Source organism: Ricinus communis, chromosome 4 (assembly GCF_019578655.1).
Source record: "Ricinus communis isolate WT05 ecotype wild-type chromosome 4, ASM1957865v1, whole genome shotgun sequence".
Taxonomy (NCBI): Eukaryota; Viridiplantae; Streptophyta; class Magnoliopsida; order Malpighiales; family Euphorbiaceae; genus Ricinus; species Ricinus communis.
In genome coordinates, this window is record NC_063259.1 from 22,989,451 (window position 1) to 23,010,329 (window position 20,879).

At 35.0% G+C, this 20,879-nt stretch overlaps 3 protein-coding genes across 3 annotated transcripts; 2 read left to right on the forward strand and 1 right to left on the reverse strand.

Moving 5' to 3' along the window:
* The first annotated feature begins 2,660 nt into the window (after nucleotides 1–2,660).
* Nucleotides 2,661–5,195, forward strand: LOC8285779. The gene is made up of 4 exons (XM_002531576.4): nucleotides 2,661–2,960; nucleotides 3,457–3,674; nucleotides 3,809–3,872; nucleotides 4,270–5,195. Exons 2-4 carry the CDS (start codon nucleotides 3,496–3,498, stop codon nucleotides 4,594–4,596), a joined length of 570 nt encoding a protein of 189 aa, XP_002531622.1. The 5' UTR covers nucleotides 2,661–2,960; nucleotides 3,457–3,495; the 3' UTR covers nucleotides 4,597–5,195.
* A 5,064-nt stretch (nucleotides 5,196–10,259) lies between these two features.
* LOC8285780 lies at nucleotides 10,260–11,002 on the forward strand. The gene has a single exon (XM_002531577.4). The coding sequence runs from the start codon at nucleotides 10,298–10,300 to the stop codon at nucleotides 10,814–10,816; it is 519 nt and encodes a 172-aa protein (XP_002531623.2). The 5' UTR covers nucleotides 10,260–10,297; the 3' UTR covers nucleotides 10,817–11,002.
* Nucleotides 11,003–12,647: 1,645 nt separating this feature from the next.
* Nucleotides 12,648–13,722, reverse strand: LOC8285781 (ribulose bisphosphate carboxylase small subunit, chloroplastic). The gene is made up of 3 exons (XM_002531578.4): nucleotides 13,458–13,722; nucleotides 13,202–13,336; nucleotides 12,648–13,009 (listed from the first exon to the last, which is right to left on the reverse strand). Exons 1-3 carry the CDS (start codon nucleotides 13,632–13,634, stop codon nucleotides 12,779–12,781), a joined length of 543 nt encoding a protein of 180 aa, XP_002531624.1. The 5' UTR covers nucleotides 13,635–13,722; the 3' UTR covers nucleotides 12,648–12,778.
* Nucleotides 13,723–20,879: the final 7,157 nt, after the last annotated feature.

A 20,879-nucleotide genomic window follows, 5' to 3' on the forward strand; every position in this document is an offset into this window, starting at 1 on the left:
TTACTTTATATTTTGCATCTTTTTGTTTACATTAAATTTTATTAATATATTTTAAAATTTAACTATTATAAGATAAACGGATATCTATTTAATTATCCAAATATTTATATAAATAGAAAAAGTACATACTATTCATTTAAACATTTATAAATATATTTAATAATTATTCATTTTAAATGGATTTAATTATGTTAGGGTAGTATGAGGACATCTCTATTCAGATTTAGAACGAATTCAGGTAACAAAGGCAATTTCTTAAATAGATTTAGGACGGGTTCGAGTATGTATATTTGTTAACATTCATATATTCATACAGTGCCAAAATGATAGAAAGCAAAGCATAGACCTTAAAATGATATTATGTTATACATTGCTAAATTATTTTAAAAATAAAAATTTAAATTTAAAGTCTACTGATAAAAATTTCTAACTTCAAATATTATAATTTTAAATATTATAATTATTTAACTATTAAAAATAATTATTATTTATTTTAAAATATAAAAATTTAATTATATGAGATTAATTTAAAATAATTATATGAATAAGTTTTAAGAAGAATAATAATATCTAAATAAATAAAAAAAATTAAAAAAATTATCAGTTGATAAAAAAAAATTAAAATAAAGTTAACATAATTAACAAACGATTGAAATTAAATCACTATCAACTATTATTTTTTAAAGAAATAACTATCTTCAGACCTATGGACCAAACACTTTTTGATATTTAAGCCGATTAAAACAATAAACTTGCTAAATACGCCATAACATTGCTCAAAATTCATTGTTTTGCACAAAACAAAAATACTCTAACAAACGCCAATGAAACAAAGATTTTTTCTTGTTGTGAAAGACAAAAAGAAAAAACTCAAGTTTCATCGATTTGTATTATTATTTTGTGCAAAATTGTAATTCTCAATACAATGAAACCTTGATTTTTGAATTTTTATTTAGATCAGTAATACTCATGAATTCTAAGCTTAGTTTTTTTTTTTTTTTTGGAATTCCAGCATTTGACCCATTCTTCTATTTGTTATTATTTTAATAAACTTTGACGCCAACTCAGTGTTCTGATGGTTAAATTTTGGTCAATATTATTACAAGTAAAATCTTTAGTTTGGAAATAAAGTTGAAAATCATGAAAGAGTTGATTACAAAAAATTTCAAAAATTCACTATCAATTTGGTGCTTAAGCCTCACATGAATTTTTAGTTCTTTTCATTATGATTCTTTGTAAGGTTCAGTGTTAGTGTTTCAATTTTAGCCAAAAACTAAAATTGAAAAGAAATTGCAAAATTGGTTAAATTTGAAAAAGAAAAAAAAAAAGTAATTTTTGGTTAGGCTAAATTACATTATAAATTACTTTTCTCAGCCATTACATTACATGTATCTAGTCAAAGGTAAATATATTATGTTAAAATCAAGAGACTCGTCAAAAGAGAGAGAAAAAGAACCTCGTATAATGTGCATAAATAAATGACAATGCAAGTCCATTAATTAGTTAATTGAGCTAAATGCCACAGTAAGAATTGTACCAGAAATCTTGTAATAAGAAAAACTATATCCAAAAATTTTTGGTTATAACTTTTAGAGATTTCCTCTTGCTAATACTTTATCAATATCGAATTTTTTAAACATTGGTAAGGTTTTAAATTTTGAATCTCATTTTCATAGTAATTTTACTTTATTCGCAGCTATACTTGCATACAAAATAAGTATCAAAACTGTGTTTGGTGAAAAAGAAAATAAGAAAAAGAAGAAAAGACAATTCACTTTTTAACTCTCACAGTTTAGATTTATTACAGATCACAATTTTACATATTTAAATTCATATAAAATTAATACTAGTTAATTTAAATTCTAAATGAAAAATATAAATTTCATATTAATTATTAATATATTTTATAAATATAAAAATATATATTTTTTAATTTTTCAGTTTAAATTAATTTTATATTATATATATTTTTTGAATAAAATAAATTATTTAATAAAAATTTTAGCAAAATATAACATGAGCATTAAAATATAAGAGGGTCGACAGATTTGGTTTACTGAGTATGAAAATTAAATATATTAATATAGCCTAAGATATTTTAGCTGAATCGAGATACAATACAAGGTGACCACAGACCATAATTCATGTGCATTATTATTTATAAAATTAAAACAGAGAAAAAGAAACTAAAAATTGCTAGAGATCTAAAGACAAGAACTGAAAATCGCATAGCTTCATGCAGTATCATGCCGACCACGTCCCCAACACAAAAGATGACCAGATCTCAGTTGCCACGTGTCGAGAAGCCAATTGTTAATCTCTCTTCAATGGCTGTGATTTACTTCCCTCCCTCTGCCTCAAAGAAAACCCCTTTCCATTCTCTGAAGGACGGTTGATATATTCAGCAGATATTTTGTTCTCTAAAATAAAAAATCACTAATTTATTTTATTTTTTTAAAAAAAGGGCTTTGCTAAAACCGATGTGATTTGGCGGGTGGCACCGCCTGCGTGAAGGAATAAAAAAATCAAAATAAGTACTTAAAATAAAATTAAAACGCAAAGGGAGCGTTCCCATACCATACCCCTATTTTAATTTCTATTTACTTATTACTATTAATATTAGTTTTATATATGTGGTGTGTGTGTCTGTGCTGTTGCCCAATACCCGAACGACTTTTATTTCTATTTTTCTTTGACATTTTTATTTTCTCTCTCTCTATTCCTTTGATTCTCTTCTTTTATAATATTTATTGTTTCGGTGTTTCTCCTATAAAAACCAAACGGGACCGTCCCTGTCCCTCCTTCTTTCTCCAGTCTGTAACACCTTCCTTCTTTCTAAACATAACATCCTCCTCTTCTTCTCCTTTCTGTTTCTGTTAATAACCATAACATATATTTTACACTCACACTCAAATTCCTCCTTTTACGAGGAATAGCTGTACAGTAGTTTAGCTTCTAAGGTATGATTTCCCTTGCTTAATTTTAATTCTTCTCTTCTTCATTCTAACTTCTTAATCTGAAAGATTTTGTTTTTCTTACTTCTTTATTTCATTTTCTTTTGGGGTTAGATCTGTTGTTAACTATTTCTCGGAAGCCTTTTTTTCTTTTATTTTTTTCAATCGGATCTTGGTTTTTTGCTTGTAATTAAGATAAATCCCTCTTTTTTATGGTTTCTTCAAATCTCAGTAAAACTTCTCCTTGACAAAAATTAAATTAACAGAAAAACGTGTTACTTTTTAGGAAATGAATTATGAGCTAAGGTGTGAAGTATGTCAAGCTGGCAAATTTTCTTTTGTAAATTTTTCACGGTGATAAATTACAGAAAAAGAAGCGACTTGTTTGTTTTGTTTGACTAGACCTTTTTAAGTTTAACTATTCACACGCAACACGCGTTAGATCTGTTAAAATATAGAAGCTTCAAAGATCCTGAATATCTGCTGCTTATGTTATGTTCAGGTTCAGGTTTTTTTTTTTTTTAATTTTAAAGGAAGAAAAATGAAGCAGTGTGCGATCCAAACAAGTGCCTTTTCGACCCGGGAAGAGATACGGAGCTCTGTGTCGGGTACCATGTCGGAACGAAGAGATCCGGTTGTTTGCCCCAAGCCCAGACGTTTCGGCCTTTTTAACGCCTCCGTTAACGACCATCCTGTTAGGTCTCTCAGATGGCATCTCAGGTAAAAACAAAAGATTAATTTATTTTTTAAAATGTTTTTCTATGGTCTATTTTTTTTTTGAAATTTGAAAAAGTTTGCAGCTTTTTCTATTAAATTTCATATTTTCTAACAAGTGAATTTTTATTTTAATTCAGCCACCAAACAGAGATTTGTGAATCAAAAGCAGGAAATGATCTTTTGGACATCATCCTTACAAAGGTAATTGCTTTATCTGCTTTTGTTTATTTAATAATTTTCTTTTCCTGGGCTTACGGTGGTCATTTAATTAGTTAATAAATTATTTTGATCAGTTATTATTAATTATTGTGGTAATTAAAAATCCGAAGGTGGTGGTGGTCCCTATAACAATGGCGATACTTCAACAGAAATGAGAAATTTACAGCTAATTGTTAGGGGGGACCATATATAAACTTGTGGTTCTTTGATTCCATGTACTAGGAAAGAAAAAGGAAAGAGAAGAAAAAGGGGAAACCTTGTCGGTGTTATGTGTTTATCATGTTCATATGGACATGAAAAGGATATGTTCTTGTTATTAAATGAATGATTAGATTATGTATGGCTAGTTTTTGATGTGGGTAAGATGTTTTTATTACAGGGTGGTTGTTATGGTGTGGAACAACAATCATGTACACAAGTAGCCTCGTCGCCGCCCCCTTTTTTTTGCGGGTCGCCGCCAAGCAGAGTAGCTAACCCATTAATTCAAGATGCTCGATTTGGGGAAGAGGAACTCTCCCCAATTTCGCCACTTATGCCTATGCCAATTCAGCCTCCATCATCATCGTCGTCGTCATCTCCGACTTCCTCTGGTAGGAAAGGAGGGTGCGTGAGGGCAAATTTTGGGAACAAACCAGCGGTTAGAGTTGAGGGGTTTGATTGTCTCGATAGGGATCGCAGGAGCTGTAGTATCCCTGCTTTGGCTTAGAGAGAAAGCCAAACCAAACCCCATTTTAAGTTAAATACAGAAGTACATAGTTTTTTTTATAAAGAAAAACTAAGACAATCATTTGGTAGTGTGAGGGGGAATGAGAGTGAGTGAAAGTGAGGAATTTTGATATTCTCATGAGAGGGATTAAAAGAAAAAGTTAAAAGTTGAGAGGCGATCTTTTGCTAGTGTAAATATGTTTAAAGGATTCTCTTTGTATGTAATGATGTTGTCTTGTAAGTCGAAATGAGTGAGTGGGTTGTTAACAAAAATAATGGAAGAGTTTATTAGAATCTTGTGATTAGGAAAATATCAAGAGGAGATGGGATTTGGGGTTTCAGCTGAGAAAATAGTCTCTGTTTCTCACTCCATCATCCTGTGTCATTGTAAGTAAATGAGAGTCTTGATCAGATTTTTTTTTCTTCTTTTTTTGTATCCTCTTTGGGTCCTGGAATTTCAATGTGCGGCTTATGAAGGGAAATTTGTACAAAAATCAAGTTGTCATTAATGATGAGTCTTTGAAGCTGTAGTAATTTACAATGTAATGTAAATAAACCTTTTTTTCCTTAGAAATGGAATGATTCTGTTTCCTTTGTTCATCATCTGTCATGATCTTTCTTTTTCCTGTTTACTTTATAGAAAATTTAGAACCTCCGAAAGTAGGGAAAAAAAAAATGTAGTGATGATATATGCATATGCATTTGATGATATTCGCTTATGAATCACGCCAATGTCTTAAAAAGTAACGGGTCCCTAACCCTGAGGAAACATTGCTCTTCAATGGTTCATTGTCTGTATCCTTCGTATGATGAGGGCAGGGATCTTTGCGCTGTCAAACCGCATCTAAGTCATGACAGCTCCGGCTCTTTCTGTGCATACAAAGGCTTTTACACCTTTCCTTTTCTTTTCCCCTTCAGCAATCTCTGTAATCATGTGTTGGCATGAAAGCTGAGTTTAGCCTATGAAATATTCATTTTTGGTAGGGTGGCCTTGGACCTTAATTGTACTTAATATTTGGTATAGGGTGTTGAGAAAACGTGCATGATTTGACCCATTTGGAACTGAATGGTGAATGATTTCATAGATACCAGTTTTTTTTTTCTTTTTCCTGTCAAAGATAAATATCAGTTCGAGTATTGGGTAGCAAGTTAATCCAGTCATTATTTCTTTTTCTTTTTTTCTTTTCATTTGATAAGAGAGAAAAACAACACGGAAAGAGCCACCTCAACCTAAACCAGGGCTAAAGGCCCGAACAAGAGTCTAATACTAAGGGTCAAGATATACGGGCCAAAGATCCATTAAACCCAACTCATAAACTTGTCATTAGACAAATTCATCTTCTTTCCCGAAAAGATTTTTATCCGGTAGCCATTGGATATCCCCAGCGATATCGGATTTGAGAAGCAACAAGATCAAAAGAGGATGTTTAAGACTTTCTAATAACTTTAAATTAATTATTAAAAATAGATAAAATCTATTAGAATTTAATAAAACTCAAAACATTAAACTTCTTTTATTTACGTTCATATAATTAATATTTTAAATAAAAATAATGATCTGTTAATAAAAAGTATCTAGTAAAAGAAAACAACAGCTAATTTTATCGTATAATAAAAAATTATAATAAATCGTTAGAAATAAAAAATTTTATTAATCTAATATAATAAAATTCAATGATGTTAAAATAATATTAATAACCCAAAAAAAACGAAAATGCTCCGCTGATGGAACAGTGCACAAAAATTGCGGCTGGGTAAGCTTTCGAAACGTCGACGGTCCACTGATTAGGTATTCCGCTTTTCAAGCCCCAATGCCACTTTCCTCTTCCCACTTTGGGCAGACGGTTCTGTTCTAACCGTTTTAGAAAAATCTCATCAAGGAGCGTGCACCTTTATTCTAGCACGTGCTTCCCTACTAGTGCAGTGCAGGGCCAGGCACACTGAGAATTTGTTAGTCTTCTTTTCCAAAAAATTTGGACCAGCAATTTTCAAATGAATTTTCTTTTTCTTTTCTAAGTAAGAGGGGAGAAGAGGCGACAAGTAGCTCGCTGCATGTAAGCATAGGAGAGAATATTTAAAGAGCTATAATTTAATTTGCGATAAAATTCAAATTTCTAGTCGCAACACCAATGTTAAAACCAAAAGAAAGAGATCCAACCGATGCGTGACTTAAATCGTATTATTAGAGACATAAATGTCTTAAAAGAATCATTGCTAAAAGTCTCAGAAGCATTTCTTATTAGGGTTGAGCATGGATCTCGGTGATTTCCGCTCGAACTGAATAACCGTACCGAAAAATACTAGAACCGAAAAAATCGAAATTTTTTATAACCGAATTGAATTGATCCGAATTTTTTTTCTATTACGGTATGGTACTGGTTCTTTAGTAAAAACCGTACCATAACTGATTCATCTTATACTGATTCGGACCAAACCGTAGAACCGAATTTTTTACATATATTTATTAATAATTATTTATATTATATAAACAATACCTATTAAAAATTACTATAATATTATAAAATACTTTATTATACTCTATAAAAAAATTATTTTATATTTATTATTTTATATAATTCAACTGTGTCATCGTTGTTTAGTCCCAGATATGTTTCTTTTATTTTTTATTTTTATTTTTGATGGGTAGATTGTTGGCTGCAACTGTGAAAGATATTTTATCTTAATGATTTCCATCTACAATATATTTTTATGCTAGCAGTAACATATATTTTAATGATTTGTATTTGAACATTGAATGAATTGTTATACTTGCAAGTGACTGAATTGCAAAACAGGTTGTTAAGAATGTGATTGTAATTTTAATTCAGATTTTCATGCCATTTTCTTTAGGTTGGTAATCATATTTTCTCTAAATGTGTTTAATTAAAGATGAGATTAAAGTTGTATTTTTTTTTTAATTTTTTAGAACCGAAAATAGCACCGAACCGAACTGTATTTAACCGTAAAAATTGGTACAATACGATACGGATCCTTTTATGTTTGATGCGGTACTACTACCTTCAATTTTTAAAGAACCGAGTTTTGGTATGGTACTGGTGATTTATAAATAACCGAATTGGACCGATCCGTGCTCAGCCCTACTTCTTATCCCATTGATGGTATTTCAAATAAATTCTTAATTGTTGTTTAAGATTGCAATTTTTTTTATCATAATTAATAATATGTTATATATTTTTCTTAGTATAGTTTGATTTTTTACATTTCATGTAATTTCTTGTAAAAAATTAATGCATAATCTTTAATTAACGTAAATTGGATCTCGATTTTTAATTGCAGGTTTAATTTAGTTTTTAACTTTCCAATTATAAATTACTTTCTAGTTATATAAATTTATTGATGTTTACTTTTAACATATTATAAATTAATAGAATTAATATTATTTTAGAAATTTTAATTTTATAGTTTTAAAAAAATATTGAATAAGAAATTTTAATTTTAAATTAAATAATTTTGATTTATTAATTTAGTAAGTGAATTATTAAAAATATTATTTACTAATTGACATAAATATACTTTGAAATTATAGGTTATAGAGATAGTTTAAGAATGTCATTGCAGAGAAATAGTGATAAAGTTAATAATAGGAAAAAAAATATTTCTTAATTTACATATAAATTGAAAATAAATTATTTTTGAAGAAGTAATTTTATTTTTTCTGTGAGTAAATAAAGTAGGTAACAAAATTTTAGTTTTGTTGGGAATGGGGAGCTGCTGTGGATGATGTGAGACAGTGATAGATTTTTCAGAAGGATTAATTGGACTGATGTTGTAAAATAACAATAAAGCTGCCCACAGATTGGCAGCATTAACTTGGGAGTGAAGATCCTCAGGTTTGGGTTGAGGAAGTCCCTTGTAAAATAGAAGTGTTTTCATGTAGTTTTTTTGTTGGATTGTTTTTCCAGTGCTTAGCTTGCAACGAATTGCAGTTTTCAGAAACAGAAAAGAAAAGGAAAAAGAAAAAGGAAAGAAGAAAGCCTGGCCTGATTGAACTAAAGCATCCGTCTCTCTTTTTGTTTCCTTTTCCACCAAACGCTTCTCTTTTGTTCAATCCTTACTGAAATCAAGCAGGCAGGGGTAACAAAGGTAGCAGAAGATTTCACGAGTCTTTGTTGCCTCAAAAGTACAATTAGTTAATCTATCTCATTCACTGATCAGACACTTTGAACTAATTAATGTATTAAGCAGTTCTGTCGTTAGATGTTTTGCAAGGTGACGATGATGCTGCCCCAAGTGACAAGGGTCATTCAGCATCATCTGTTTATTCATCCATTATCAGTCCTCCTCGGGATTTTATACTTTCCTCTTCAGAAAGCTCAAGCAATGCTATGGCTTGAGAATTTAGATGATAAAATTGAGAATCCTCACTGGAATTTATGATTCATTTAAATATATATAAGCAAACCACTTTTCAACTATATTAGGCCATATATGGGAAAATTAGAACGCATTTAGTGGGGAATAGAATCCCCACAAATTGTATGTACTTTCAGTGGAGATATAGATGGACCACTAAAAGCATGCCTTATTGGGAAATTAATTTCCCTACAAATCCAAATAAATGCTGGTGGAACTATGTCCATAGTATTCACAATTGATTACAGTGGCTATATTTTCTTTTCATCACAAGTAGAAGGAAGGAAGAAAAAAGAAGAAGAAGAAAATAAAAAACAGAGAGAGAGAATCCCCTGTAGATTGCGGCGATGGTCATGTTAAAAATCAATTCATTTGAGAAGTTATTAATTTGTGAAAAGAAGAGTCACCTAAAAAGGAGGTTCTATGTACAGTAAAACCAAGTTCAAGAAACTAGTGGCAGGAAAGTGGCTGGCTAAGCAATGGGCAGAGCTGGAATTAAATTGGGGCAGCTGAAATGCAAAAGAGAAGATACATAATTATTGAGGCCCTGCCCCTTCATCTTCCTCCTCCTCTTTCATTACTGCTCTTCAACAACCTCTAGAAGTCGCCCTTTAATTAAAAGAAAATAAATAAGTGGTGCTATCTAAACTTTTTGCAGCATTTGGTGACGATATCTTATACCTACAAAACTCTATTGTAAATGCATGCCCCGAATGTTATATTTAATTATTAGATTAGCAACACATATTAAAAAATTATAAAAATTTAAAACATGTTTTAGTTTAATTTTGGGTAATTGTAAAATACTTATTAGATGAGATAGTTGGGTGCAACACTGTAGTTAAATTGTTTAGTTAATTGAATTAATTGGGTCATTTGTTAATTAATTATATTATTAAAACGATATAATTAAATCAATAACTAAATCCCGAAATTGTAATTCTCGTAAATACCAAGTGTCTTGGTTGTACAACAGGCCAACTGGATCGTTCAAGATCTTATTTTAACCAACCTGTCTCTTTTAATCACTCAAAGTTCAATGAACAGAGGCATGTATAGGAAAGTTGTCCGAATTGACAATACTAGTACTGCCTTTGTGCTAATGGTACATTATATTAAAATAGACAAGGGGTAGCATTTGTCAATGCATATATACAAGTAGTGTTCCACAAGGGGCGAGGAAGTTACATGTGAATATGTGTGATATCACAAAAATTCACAAAACTGCTCTCATCACCATCACTAGCCGTAAGCCATGCATATAATTCCAATTTCCGAAACAAAGTAAACCACCATTTTCAAGGGCCCAACTTCCCTCCTCCCTATAAATGCTATCATCAATTTCTTGTTTCCTCTGCCTACCGTCTCCTTCACGTCGCCAACTCTTTCTTGTTTTATATATATATATATATATATATAGAGAGAGAGAGAGAGAGAGAGAGATTGAAAAGCAAGATTTCCTTGCACTGTCTCAAGAAATGAAGAGACAAAGAAATACGGATAGTGAAAATGTGAAAGCTACAAGGGTCGAAAGTACTGCAGCACCAACAACAAGGATTACTGCAATGGGAAAAAGGAAGGGAAAGAAGGCAGTTGGGCAGCAGACAGAAGAGGTGAAGACTAATGGCGAGGATTCAAGTCCAAGGATGGTGGAGAATTACATTAATTGGGGAGAGTTGCCTTGGTTAAGAGGTGCCGTGGATGAGCAGATGTCATGGGGGTCAATTTGGTTGCCTGTTTGGGATGTGGAGTACATGGGCGAGGCTTGCAGTGAAATGTTCAGTGATGTTATTTGGGATTATGATATTTGGAACTTAAGGAATATTAATGAGATACCAAATCCATGAATTGTGATAGAAAAAGAATTGAGGAAGTGCAGAGAGGGTAGGAAGGTAACACACTTTCATAATCACTTCCAGAATATTCACCAAAGCTAGTTCAAACTACTTCCTTGGCTGTTCTTAACTTTGTTTACATTGGGCTTTTTACTTTGCTTTAACCGATAATATATATGGTCTAAAATGCATTATAGAGATTGTTGTTAAATTCCATCAGTTGGCTCTTCTTTCCTGTATTTAGATTGCTTCTGTAACCACGCAATCAAAATGGATCGACATATTAGCTTTGGTGAATACAAATTTATTTCCACTGATCAGAGAATCAAATGAGAAACAAGTAGATGATCAAATTATGAAACAAAAGATAAACCAGATAAAAAATCAATGCCCAGAAATTAGGCCCAGGAGGCAGTGAGACTGATGCATTGCACCTGGCGCTGCTTGTCAAATCCAATAATCGGCAACGGATGAGTTAGGGTAAGCCCTGTAGGCCTCTTCGAGTTCCTTGGGAACTTGAGATGAATCTAGATTCTTATGTAAATAGATGATTCAATGACCAACTAAATAATATGTTGTCGGCATTACTGGGCATCAGTCTATTTCTTTTAGCGTGACTATTTTTCAATAAATTAATATTATAGCAAAACGATGGTGACTTTTTTAACCCTATTAATGTCTATCTTCATTATTTTATTTGCAAGAGGGAAAGTCATTTTTGACTTACCTCGTGATCATCTTATAAAATGATATACAGTGGAATTGATTCAATGAATCTAATTCAAAACATGCAATTAATCTAATGAACAGACTATAGGTACATTAGAATGAAGGAAACATGCAATTAACTCTTGAATTGACCTCCAAATTAATTCCCAGGCTAAGCAATCCATTCTTTAGACAGTGATTCCGGGAATAAAGTAGGCAATAATAAAAGTGCCTTCAACTTGTTGAATCCAAGAGTTTTCTTGTTTTTTTTTTCTCTTACTTTGTAACACTTTTTTGGATATCAAATACAAAGAGTACTATTTTCTCTTTATATTCTTCTTCCCTCGCCCTTCTATTCTAATTATTTTCTCTAAACTCTCTTATCCTTTTCTCTTTCTTTAGTCTTCCTTTCCCCACTATTGCCTCAATCTGTACTTAACGACTTTTGTTTTAGCCTAATGTGCAATGTAGCAGTACATATGGTCCAAATTTATGGTTAAAAATTATGGCCTTTGAGTCATAAGAGGGTTGGCATTACAAGTTGATAATCAATACATTTGAATTCATGCCCTTTTGCTAAGCAATCCGCTGGTTGAGCCATGTGGCGGATGTTTGTTACCTTATCTCGTATGGGGAATGAGGACCTAAAAATTTGTTATGTTCTACTCTCATTTCTCTTGTAAGGGTAGGCAATCATTATCTGTCTTCGAAATTTAACATAATTACACCATGCAAGATTTCCCCATTATTTTTTCTATTAATTTTAGTTCTAACAAAGTGAAAGTGTCACTTAACGACCTAGCTAAATGAGTATACCATTAATTAATATACTAGTAGACTAATAATCTAGTAGGCGAATGTATGCCTTGTAATAATAAAGAAAAGGAACTCTAAAAGAAAAGGATCGATGTTGTCTGAAAGAATAGGAATTTGACGTTTACCATTATATCAACCGGTTCTAACTTTCTCTTACAAATGATCATTATAAGCGCTAATAATTTCCTCAATTTTTATGCTCATAAGGTTCTTTTTAATTCTTCTATTAAAAAAGAAAAAAAAACTTTTTACCAATACTTGCAGCTTATAAATAATCGGAGAGAGAGAGATAGAGAGACACTTGAAGAAACACAAACAATTGATGATTAAAGGACATCTATAATATCATGAAGTTGAATCGTTAATGCACATTATACTTTTCGCAGATGATTTACCCTCAAAAGAATATGTAGATACAAAAATTATGCGAACAGCAGTGCAGAATCAAATTTAGAAGCCTGAAGGCTTGTAAGCAATGAAACTGATGCATTGAACTTGGCGCTTGTTGTCAAATCCAATAATTCTGATAAATGAATTAGGGTACGCCTTCTTGGCCTCTTCCAGCTCCTTCAAAACCTGCGATGAATCTGTGCACCCAAACATGGGCAGCTTCCACATTGTCCAGCAGCGTCCATCGTAGTACCCTGGTGATCTGTGGTTCTCACGGTACACGAATCCGTGCTGCTCATTTTACATCCAAATTCTTTGTCTTAGAACGTAAATTGTTTGATATGCACATTATATACTTATTTCTCAGTGCGTGCATGCTTAATGCATATTCAATATATACGATGTGCAGATGTTACTTTAAGAACATGTTTCGTGAAAATGTCAGAAGTTGTTTTGATAAGAAATAGTGCAAAAATTAATCACCTCCAACTCAAATTCCAAGCAAGGAACCCATCCCATGCGGAGAAGGTAGTCAACTTCCTTAGCTAAGGACTCTTCTGACAGAGGTGGGAGATAAGAAAGAGTCTCAAACTTCTTCTTCCCAACGGGAGGCCACACCTGCATTTATTATTACATTCCAAATTCGCTATGAGAATGACATCTTTCATTAATCATTACTGATTGATTTTCTTTGTAATACAAGCTAAGCAGGAAGTCATGTTTTTTCTCCAATTTTTACTTGCATGCAGTGGACCTTGCCACCATTGCTAGCCAATGTTGTAATGTCATTGTTTTGCTTGCGGGTGACGGGGAATACAGAGGAAGATTTCAGGCCAGTGAATGGTGCGACCATGCTAGCTTGAGGGGCTGCACGGTTAAGGGAGGCCATTGTTGATGGGACTATAGAGGAAGCCATTGTTTTCGATCTCTAATTTCTCTTCTTTCTTTTTTGATGATCTCTAGTGTTGGCAACTGGTTTGTTGAGGGCACTTGCGCTAGCTGCCTCAGTATTTATAGCTTCACTGCATCAAGTAATTATTTCTTTATTCAATGGTAAGTAACCACAAATGGGTTGTGGACAAAAAATTACTGGCATCGTACAATCTTGTGCTGGTTGGTGCTCATGGCTATAATACCATAGAGTTCTGCCATGTGGCAATCACCCTTTTGTTTGTTCCATCTAGACGAAAATGGAAGATGATATGCCATATTTTTATTTTATTATTTTTGTTAAACTTTTGTACGTTTCATTGATGCTAACTAACCACAAAAGCAATTAATTCTTATTGAATTTTTAGATGAATTCAGAAATAAATTCTTTTGACTTATCATTTATTTATACATAAATTTCAATATTTTCTTCCTCTTTCTTCATTTTACTTAATTAATTAGTCAAAGATTCAATAGAAATGCAAGTTGATACTTTTACAATAGCAAATAAGGTTCCATTCTACATCACAAAATTCATAAACACGTTCCATATAATAACTACTTTACTTGTTGTTGTCTTTTTCTTTTTTTCTTTTTTCAATTATAATTTCCTGTGACAAAATCCTCCATCTTAATATGTGGCCATGAAAATAGGAGAAGAAAAGCAGAGGGTTGAAGTTTGTGATTCGAGTTCGTTTTAAGCCTTATCAAAAAGAAAGAAAGAAAAGAAAAGGGGTTCATTTTAAGCCATTTATGTTTTAGTCTCTGTAATGTCGGTTACTATTGTCCACATTATTTTCCTGATTAGATTTGGACAGAAAAGATTTAAAGTAGTTCGTCTCTTTTCCCCGTAACAGATGCATTATCATCGCCATCTTCGTTTTGCTTCCTTTCCATTACCCACAGCCACAAGCTTCACCATTCATGTGTTAGTGTTATTATGAGATCAATTTGGTGTTATTGTTGAATATTTAACGAAAAATAATTGTAAAAATTGTCTACTAATTTATTAAAATTTAATAAGTAAGTGTTAAATTTTTAAAATTACACTTTAACAAAAGGGAGCCGAGAGCTGTTCATGGCATAATCCTCATGCTGTAAACTCAAAGCATGGACAGATCCTCAAGTTAAGACACAAGCGGCCTCTTGCCATGGGGGTCTTTCTACTCTTTTGGATCTTTAAATTAGCTGAGTTAGCTCTTTTGGATTACACCATAAACAGATCGTAGCAACTATTAGAACATTGCCATTGGATCAAGAGAAGAGAAATGAGAAAGTTAGAAAGCCATAAGAGAGTGTAGAGAGAGTTTTAAAGAGACTTGTTTAGAGGAAAACTTGCTTGTCTATTATTATCAAAGACTTCTCCTTATATAGAGTGGAGAGTCGGTAGAAAATGTACAAAGGTTAGTGGGTATCCCACTAAGATTAATAATACAGCACTATCAAACAAAAGTTAGTGGATATCCCACTAAGACTAATAATACAGCACTATCAAACAAAGTGGACATCCCACTGAGACTAATAATACAGCACTATCAAACAAAGGTTAGTGGACATCCCACTGAGACTAATAATACACTTCACTTACATAATAAGGACAAACAATAATATAAAATAGTGGCCGACAGTCATATGTGGTCAGAAGACGTCATCATATGAATCATCATCCATTGGTTGGGAGTCTTGCATGAGGGCTTCGTCTAGTTAAGGTAGGGTCATCCAGGAGGAGTTGGAAGATCAGAGAAACAGAAATGTTCTATGGATTGTTCAGTTGATTGATGTCCATTGAAGGTGCAGACTAATGGTGCGTATACATTGGGCCCTTAATTCATTCCCTGCATCGCAGGGCCCGTTTTAGTTCTTCTGTGATTGGTGGAGGAGCAAGATGTAAAGGACTATCAAGCGTTCTCCAATAGTGACAGATATTTTGAGTTGCATAGGTGTCTTCTGATAGTCGGAGATAGGGCCTGTGTAATATGAAAATAGCATGGTATTCCGAAGCTCTGGAATTATTGTCTGAGAATAACTGGTGCCCATGAATAAGTTTAAGGAGATCTCCTGTCCATTGGTATGGAGTCTTGAACCAGTAAGGAATCTCCATGGATAAGACCCCGAGTTAGCTTCATTATTAAAGAAGTGTAAGAGATTCATTATAGGCACCTCTATAGCATGATGATGATCGTAGATAGGCACCATAGAAACCATAACTCACTTTCATGCTTTGGATGTTCAGGAGATAAGTGGTAAATCAAACACCAAGGGTAGTCTGGAAAGAAGAAGTTGGGTTGGATTGGGAGTGAGAAGATTTGTTGAAAAGTTGCCAAATAATGGAACATCATGTTTCCGGCAAAGTCCGTGACTTGTTTGGTTGTAAGGTTGTTGGGAAGGTCCGGTGGTGAAGGAGGTTGCAGTTGGATCCGAAGGATGAGGAGGCCATAAAGATTATGGGAAGATTTATTGTAGAGGTGAGAAGAACTATAGGGTGATTCCGAGGGCTTAGAAAGTCCGGATAAGAAATCCGGGATTAGGTTTCTTATCCCTTTTATATGCTCAACCTTAAAGTCATACCTCGAACCATGATTTTAATCTCGATGGTGGGGCTCGTGCAAGGTCTTCCGGTTGGATTCAAGAATCTTGGGAAGGAAGAGTTGTCCATCCGAACCGGGAAGTGTCATTCAATCAGGAAGAATTCAAACTTTTTATCCCGTACTTGACTGCCGAATTTCCTTGTAGGTTGTGTGATAATGTTTTTCCCAAGAGGAAAATCGACCCGATGCATATCCACACAGTTGTTCTTTGTCGTGGAGCTTTTCTAGGAGGATGGCCCCCATGCATAGTCGGGATGCATCTGTTTGGAGAATAAGTTCTCCCTACTGACGGGATTGTAAGAGGTGGCGGATTGTGGGCCAGCTCTTTTAATTTTTTGACAGCTGTTGTTTGTTCCGCTCCCCATGGAGGAGGGTTCTTCTTGAGCATCTTTGAGAGGTGGCACGTGTAACTAGACAGGTGAGGAATGGCCTCTCGAACATAATTCAGGATTCCAAGGAACTGTTGAATTTGTTTTGCTGATAAATTTTCTTCCGGAAAATTATCAAGTTCCTTTGTCAGGTGGGGACCATATGTGTACTGGCCATTCTTGAAATGCATTCCGAGAAATTCAATTTCTCGTTGGCCAATAAAGCTCTTCTTTCGGGGATAGCATAATGCCATATTTTTGGATGATGGCAAGGAACTGTTGTAACAGTTGGTGATGGTCCTCTGCTGTTTCTGAGAATAGAAGGATGTCGTCGATATAGATCAAAGAAGAGTACAGGATAGGCCCAAAAATCTCAATCATTGTCTTCTGGAATTGAGATGGGGCCGTCTTGAGCCCAAAAGGCATAACAGTCCACTGGTATTGGGCATTAGGGATACAAAATGCAGTTTTGTATCTCTCTGCGGGCTGGATACCGAGTTGCCAAAAGCCTGCCTTTAGGTCAAATTTGGAATAATCGGGCCTTTTGGATGTGGACCTTGAGATTTGAGATTCGAGGGAGAGGGAATTTGTTGTCTTGAAGGAAATGGTTTAAGGGTTTGTAGTCTATGACAAGCCTCTTCTTTCCTCGGATTCTTTCAGACCTTTTCTCCACATAAAAGGCTTGGCAAGCCCATTGTGAAGTAGTGGGCTCAATTAAACCCCTGTAATGTCGCATTCCGATCGGGCAAGGGCTAGGTCATGGGAGACATTCCCATGTGTGTGGCTTTAGTAGGGTTAATGTCTTCATTAAGTTTGAAGGGAGGCCGATATAGAATTGTGGATTTTTCCACAGAGGAAGAGGATGTTGGAAATGTGAATGGGATTCGGACAGAATCAAGGAATTTTTCCCGTGTATGAAAGGAATGGAGGAATAGTATTCGTCATGTGAAATGATTTGAAGTTTCGAGTATGACCTAAACTGTCTTTTGAACTTTATACCGGTTGGAAGGATTTGGAGCTTTTGAGCTTGGTGATAAACATCAAATCCTATCGAATATCCTTGCTCGGAAGATCTGAACCAATGATGTGTGTCCACACAACGCAATCGGGAAAGAATCAATTCCGATCTTCCGCTCTTGTGATCGAGTAGTTTTGAAGGTTTGACCATCACGCCTGAAGAATCGATCATGGGGCTTCCAATACTCCGATGGGAGAACCATTGGGTTCATCATGCTTCTTTGAGCTCCAAAGTGTCAAAGAAAGCTAACATCGAACAGCTTGGAGTATTTTGAGGATGATCACGGGAATATATGGGACCTGGAGGAGGTTTTATAGTAAATTGAAAAGTTTCGGAGGTGGAGGAGAAACAAAGAAAGAAGATAATAGGGTTGGGAAAGAGGATATTGTATTGCATCTTCCGAATATCCTTCCGACTTTCTTCATGCACCAATCATCGGGATTGGTATTTCACTATCATCCGAATCCAAGAAGATTCTTGTGAAGACTCATGGAGTCCGAGAACTCCATTCTAACCCAAATAAGCTTCTGGGGTTAGATCTTCTTGTTCGAAAGTAGGGATTCTATTTCCTCTTCAAAAGAGTCCTGCAAGAGATAAGGACATGCTCACTTGTTGTATCATCTTTCACGACTTTTCTGGATTCCCTGGGACAATTTTTGCATAATGTCCTTTCTTTCGCAGATGAAACATCCGCCGGACTTGTACCCCGGTTCCGTTTTTTACGGAAGTATTTGAATTTCTTTGGGTTCTTTTCCCCGAACTTTTGTTGCCGTGTATTTCCGGAAATGATGTCCGGATTTCTTCTTGTGATTTGTACATACGGGCGGCTTTGCACTTGATCTTTAGGTGGTTTTTGTTGCAAGCCTTTTGGACAATCAAGTCCCTTTGAGACAACCTTTTGAATAATTCCTGTTGATCACACAGCTCTTAATGGAAGAGAGTGTGAATTGCCAGATTTCTCCAAGTGTAATTGAGGTGACCGGGTCTCTTTGTAATCATATTGTTAACCTCAAAGTTGTATCTCATCTGGTAGAGAGGTGATGAAGGTATACTTTAGTGTATCATCACCATCATGTCCTCCAATGACATAGTAGAGCTTGGACATAGCCGAATAATGTTTTTCCAGATCCTTCATCTTGAATGAACAGCATTTTCGATCAAAGAACTCTTGTTTCTGCTGTCTTATGACAAGGTCATAACTTCCAAGGAACTGGTTATGGAGGATCGTTACTGCTGCTGATGGAGTCGGCAGAGTGACAAATTGAAGCCTAGTGTATTCAGGCTGAGACTGAAACCAATCTCTTAAGCTTCCGGTAAACCTTGTGACAAATTCGGCAAGGACTTTTTTGAGTGTGGCCCCTTCAAGGGTCATCTGAAGATCAATCCATGCCAAGAATTCAGAAAGCTTATCCTTCCATTTTGATGGTGGCAAGTCATCAAAAGTGAACCAAGGTCCTGTGCTAGCTGGCTTTGGCCTTGGGTTTGGAGCTCCAGTGGGAGCAAAGAATGACTGAGCATCTTCATCTTCAGGTTCTACTACTTCTGGACTGGGATCAGTAGCAGAAGTGTTCATGAGAATTTCAGTGATGTCCGCCATCTCTGAATCCGAAGAAGATTCTGAATCATACGGACTGATGAGAGATTGCTCTGGAAATTTGTCTTTAGGGGCTAGAGGAGGAGAGGATTTCTTTTGCTGGGTTTCTGTGTTTTTTGGGTAAAGGTGAGAAAATGTGCCAAAGGGCTGATAAAGGGTTTCTTGTGGTTGTTCTGGTTGTGAAAGAAAAGGGAAAGAAGAAAAGTATGAAGGAGTAATAGCCGATGAGGTTGAAGCTGCCGATATGAATGTTGGAATTGCAGCAGACTGGTCTTTCCGGAGATCATTTTCAATTTGATCTATTTGCTTCTTCAGCCGGGAAATCTCCTTTTGCTTTTGCATGAAAGAGGGGGTAATCGGCTGAGGTATCCGGAGTTCTTTGTCCAGAGCTTGATACTTTGCTGTCAAGGATGAGTACAGTTGCAAGACTTCTTGTGAAAAAGTATCCAGCTTGTGATCCATGTTTTGAACCAAGTGCAGGGCTTGATCCAATTTGCCATCTATCTTTTTCAAGTAAGTGTTTTGGACAATAGAATTAGATGTCTGCCAGTTGAGAACTTCTTCAGGGGGTGTCAGCGGTTCTAAGTTTCCAGAAGGTGAAATCCGTGTAGGAAGGATTTCAGTTCTTTTGTTCTCTGTTTTTCCCAAGGGAGGGAAATCCTCTGGTTGTAACATGAAACATTCTTGAACCAAGGGTTGTCTGATTGTGGAGATGAAGTAGGTCCAAAAGTTCGTGGCGTTGTTATACTGGCCCAACGTTTTGTACCTCCCGTACAAAACTGAGTACCGGGTTTCCAGCCTATAAACCTTTGGATCTGACTCGATCTCCATTCTGCAAGTTGCAGAAGGGGGTTTGCCATATTCAATGTTGAGTTGTGCCATAATTTCTTTGAACTCATCATAAGAAACGTCAATGACCGTTTTTCCTTCTCTGGCAAGAAACTCAATTGCCTCGTCGAACATTGGCAGTGGCTTTTTATTCTCTTTCTGGGAACCATCTGGATCTCGATCATCTGGCTTAGGATGAATCTCCGAACAAGAAGTATCCAGAGACATCCTTTTCGGATTCTTCTGATGCTGAAAACAGGGTTCAGCATAATCCATGTCATCATGACATAGGCACTGCTTGCACATTTCGGGCTACATCCCGACATAAAGTGTCCTCGACAGGCAAAGATAAATCTGGTTGCCAGATGCTTGAAAGGAGTGAATAGGGACCTTCTCCCTAGGCCGTGATACTGGTTGTATCATTGATGCTTGGAAAATTGACGGTCCTGAGGAAGATTCCTCAGTTCTTGTAAAGATCGTCTTAAAAGTCCCATCCTTTTGCTGTATAAAGAGGGGATCTGTGGCTTGAACTGGTTTTGATTGAGATGCTTGGAGCTTCTCATAATTTGTTACCCACTCAATAGGAATTAGTTTCGTAGATCTTCCTTTCGTCACGAGGAGCTTGAACTATTGTAGGGTTTGACCGAATCGGCCATGATGTACAAAGCATCCGATGAGGCTTGGAAGCCCTGGGATCCGCAGTTAAGTGCATGATCCCTGCAATCGATAAACGATCCGATGGTGAAGAGTCGCTGAGAGAGCATTTTCAACTTGGCTAGCTCCCGTGATTTGGACTTGTACTTTTAAGGCAGTGGATAGATAAGGATCACTCAAA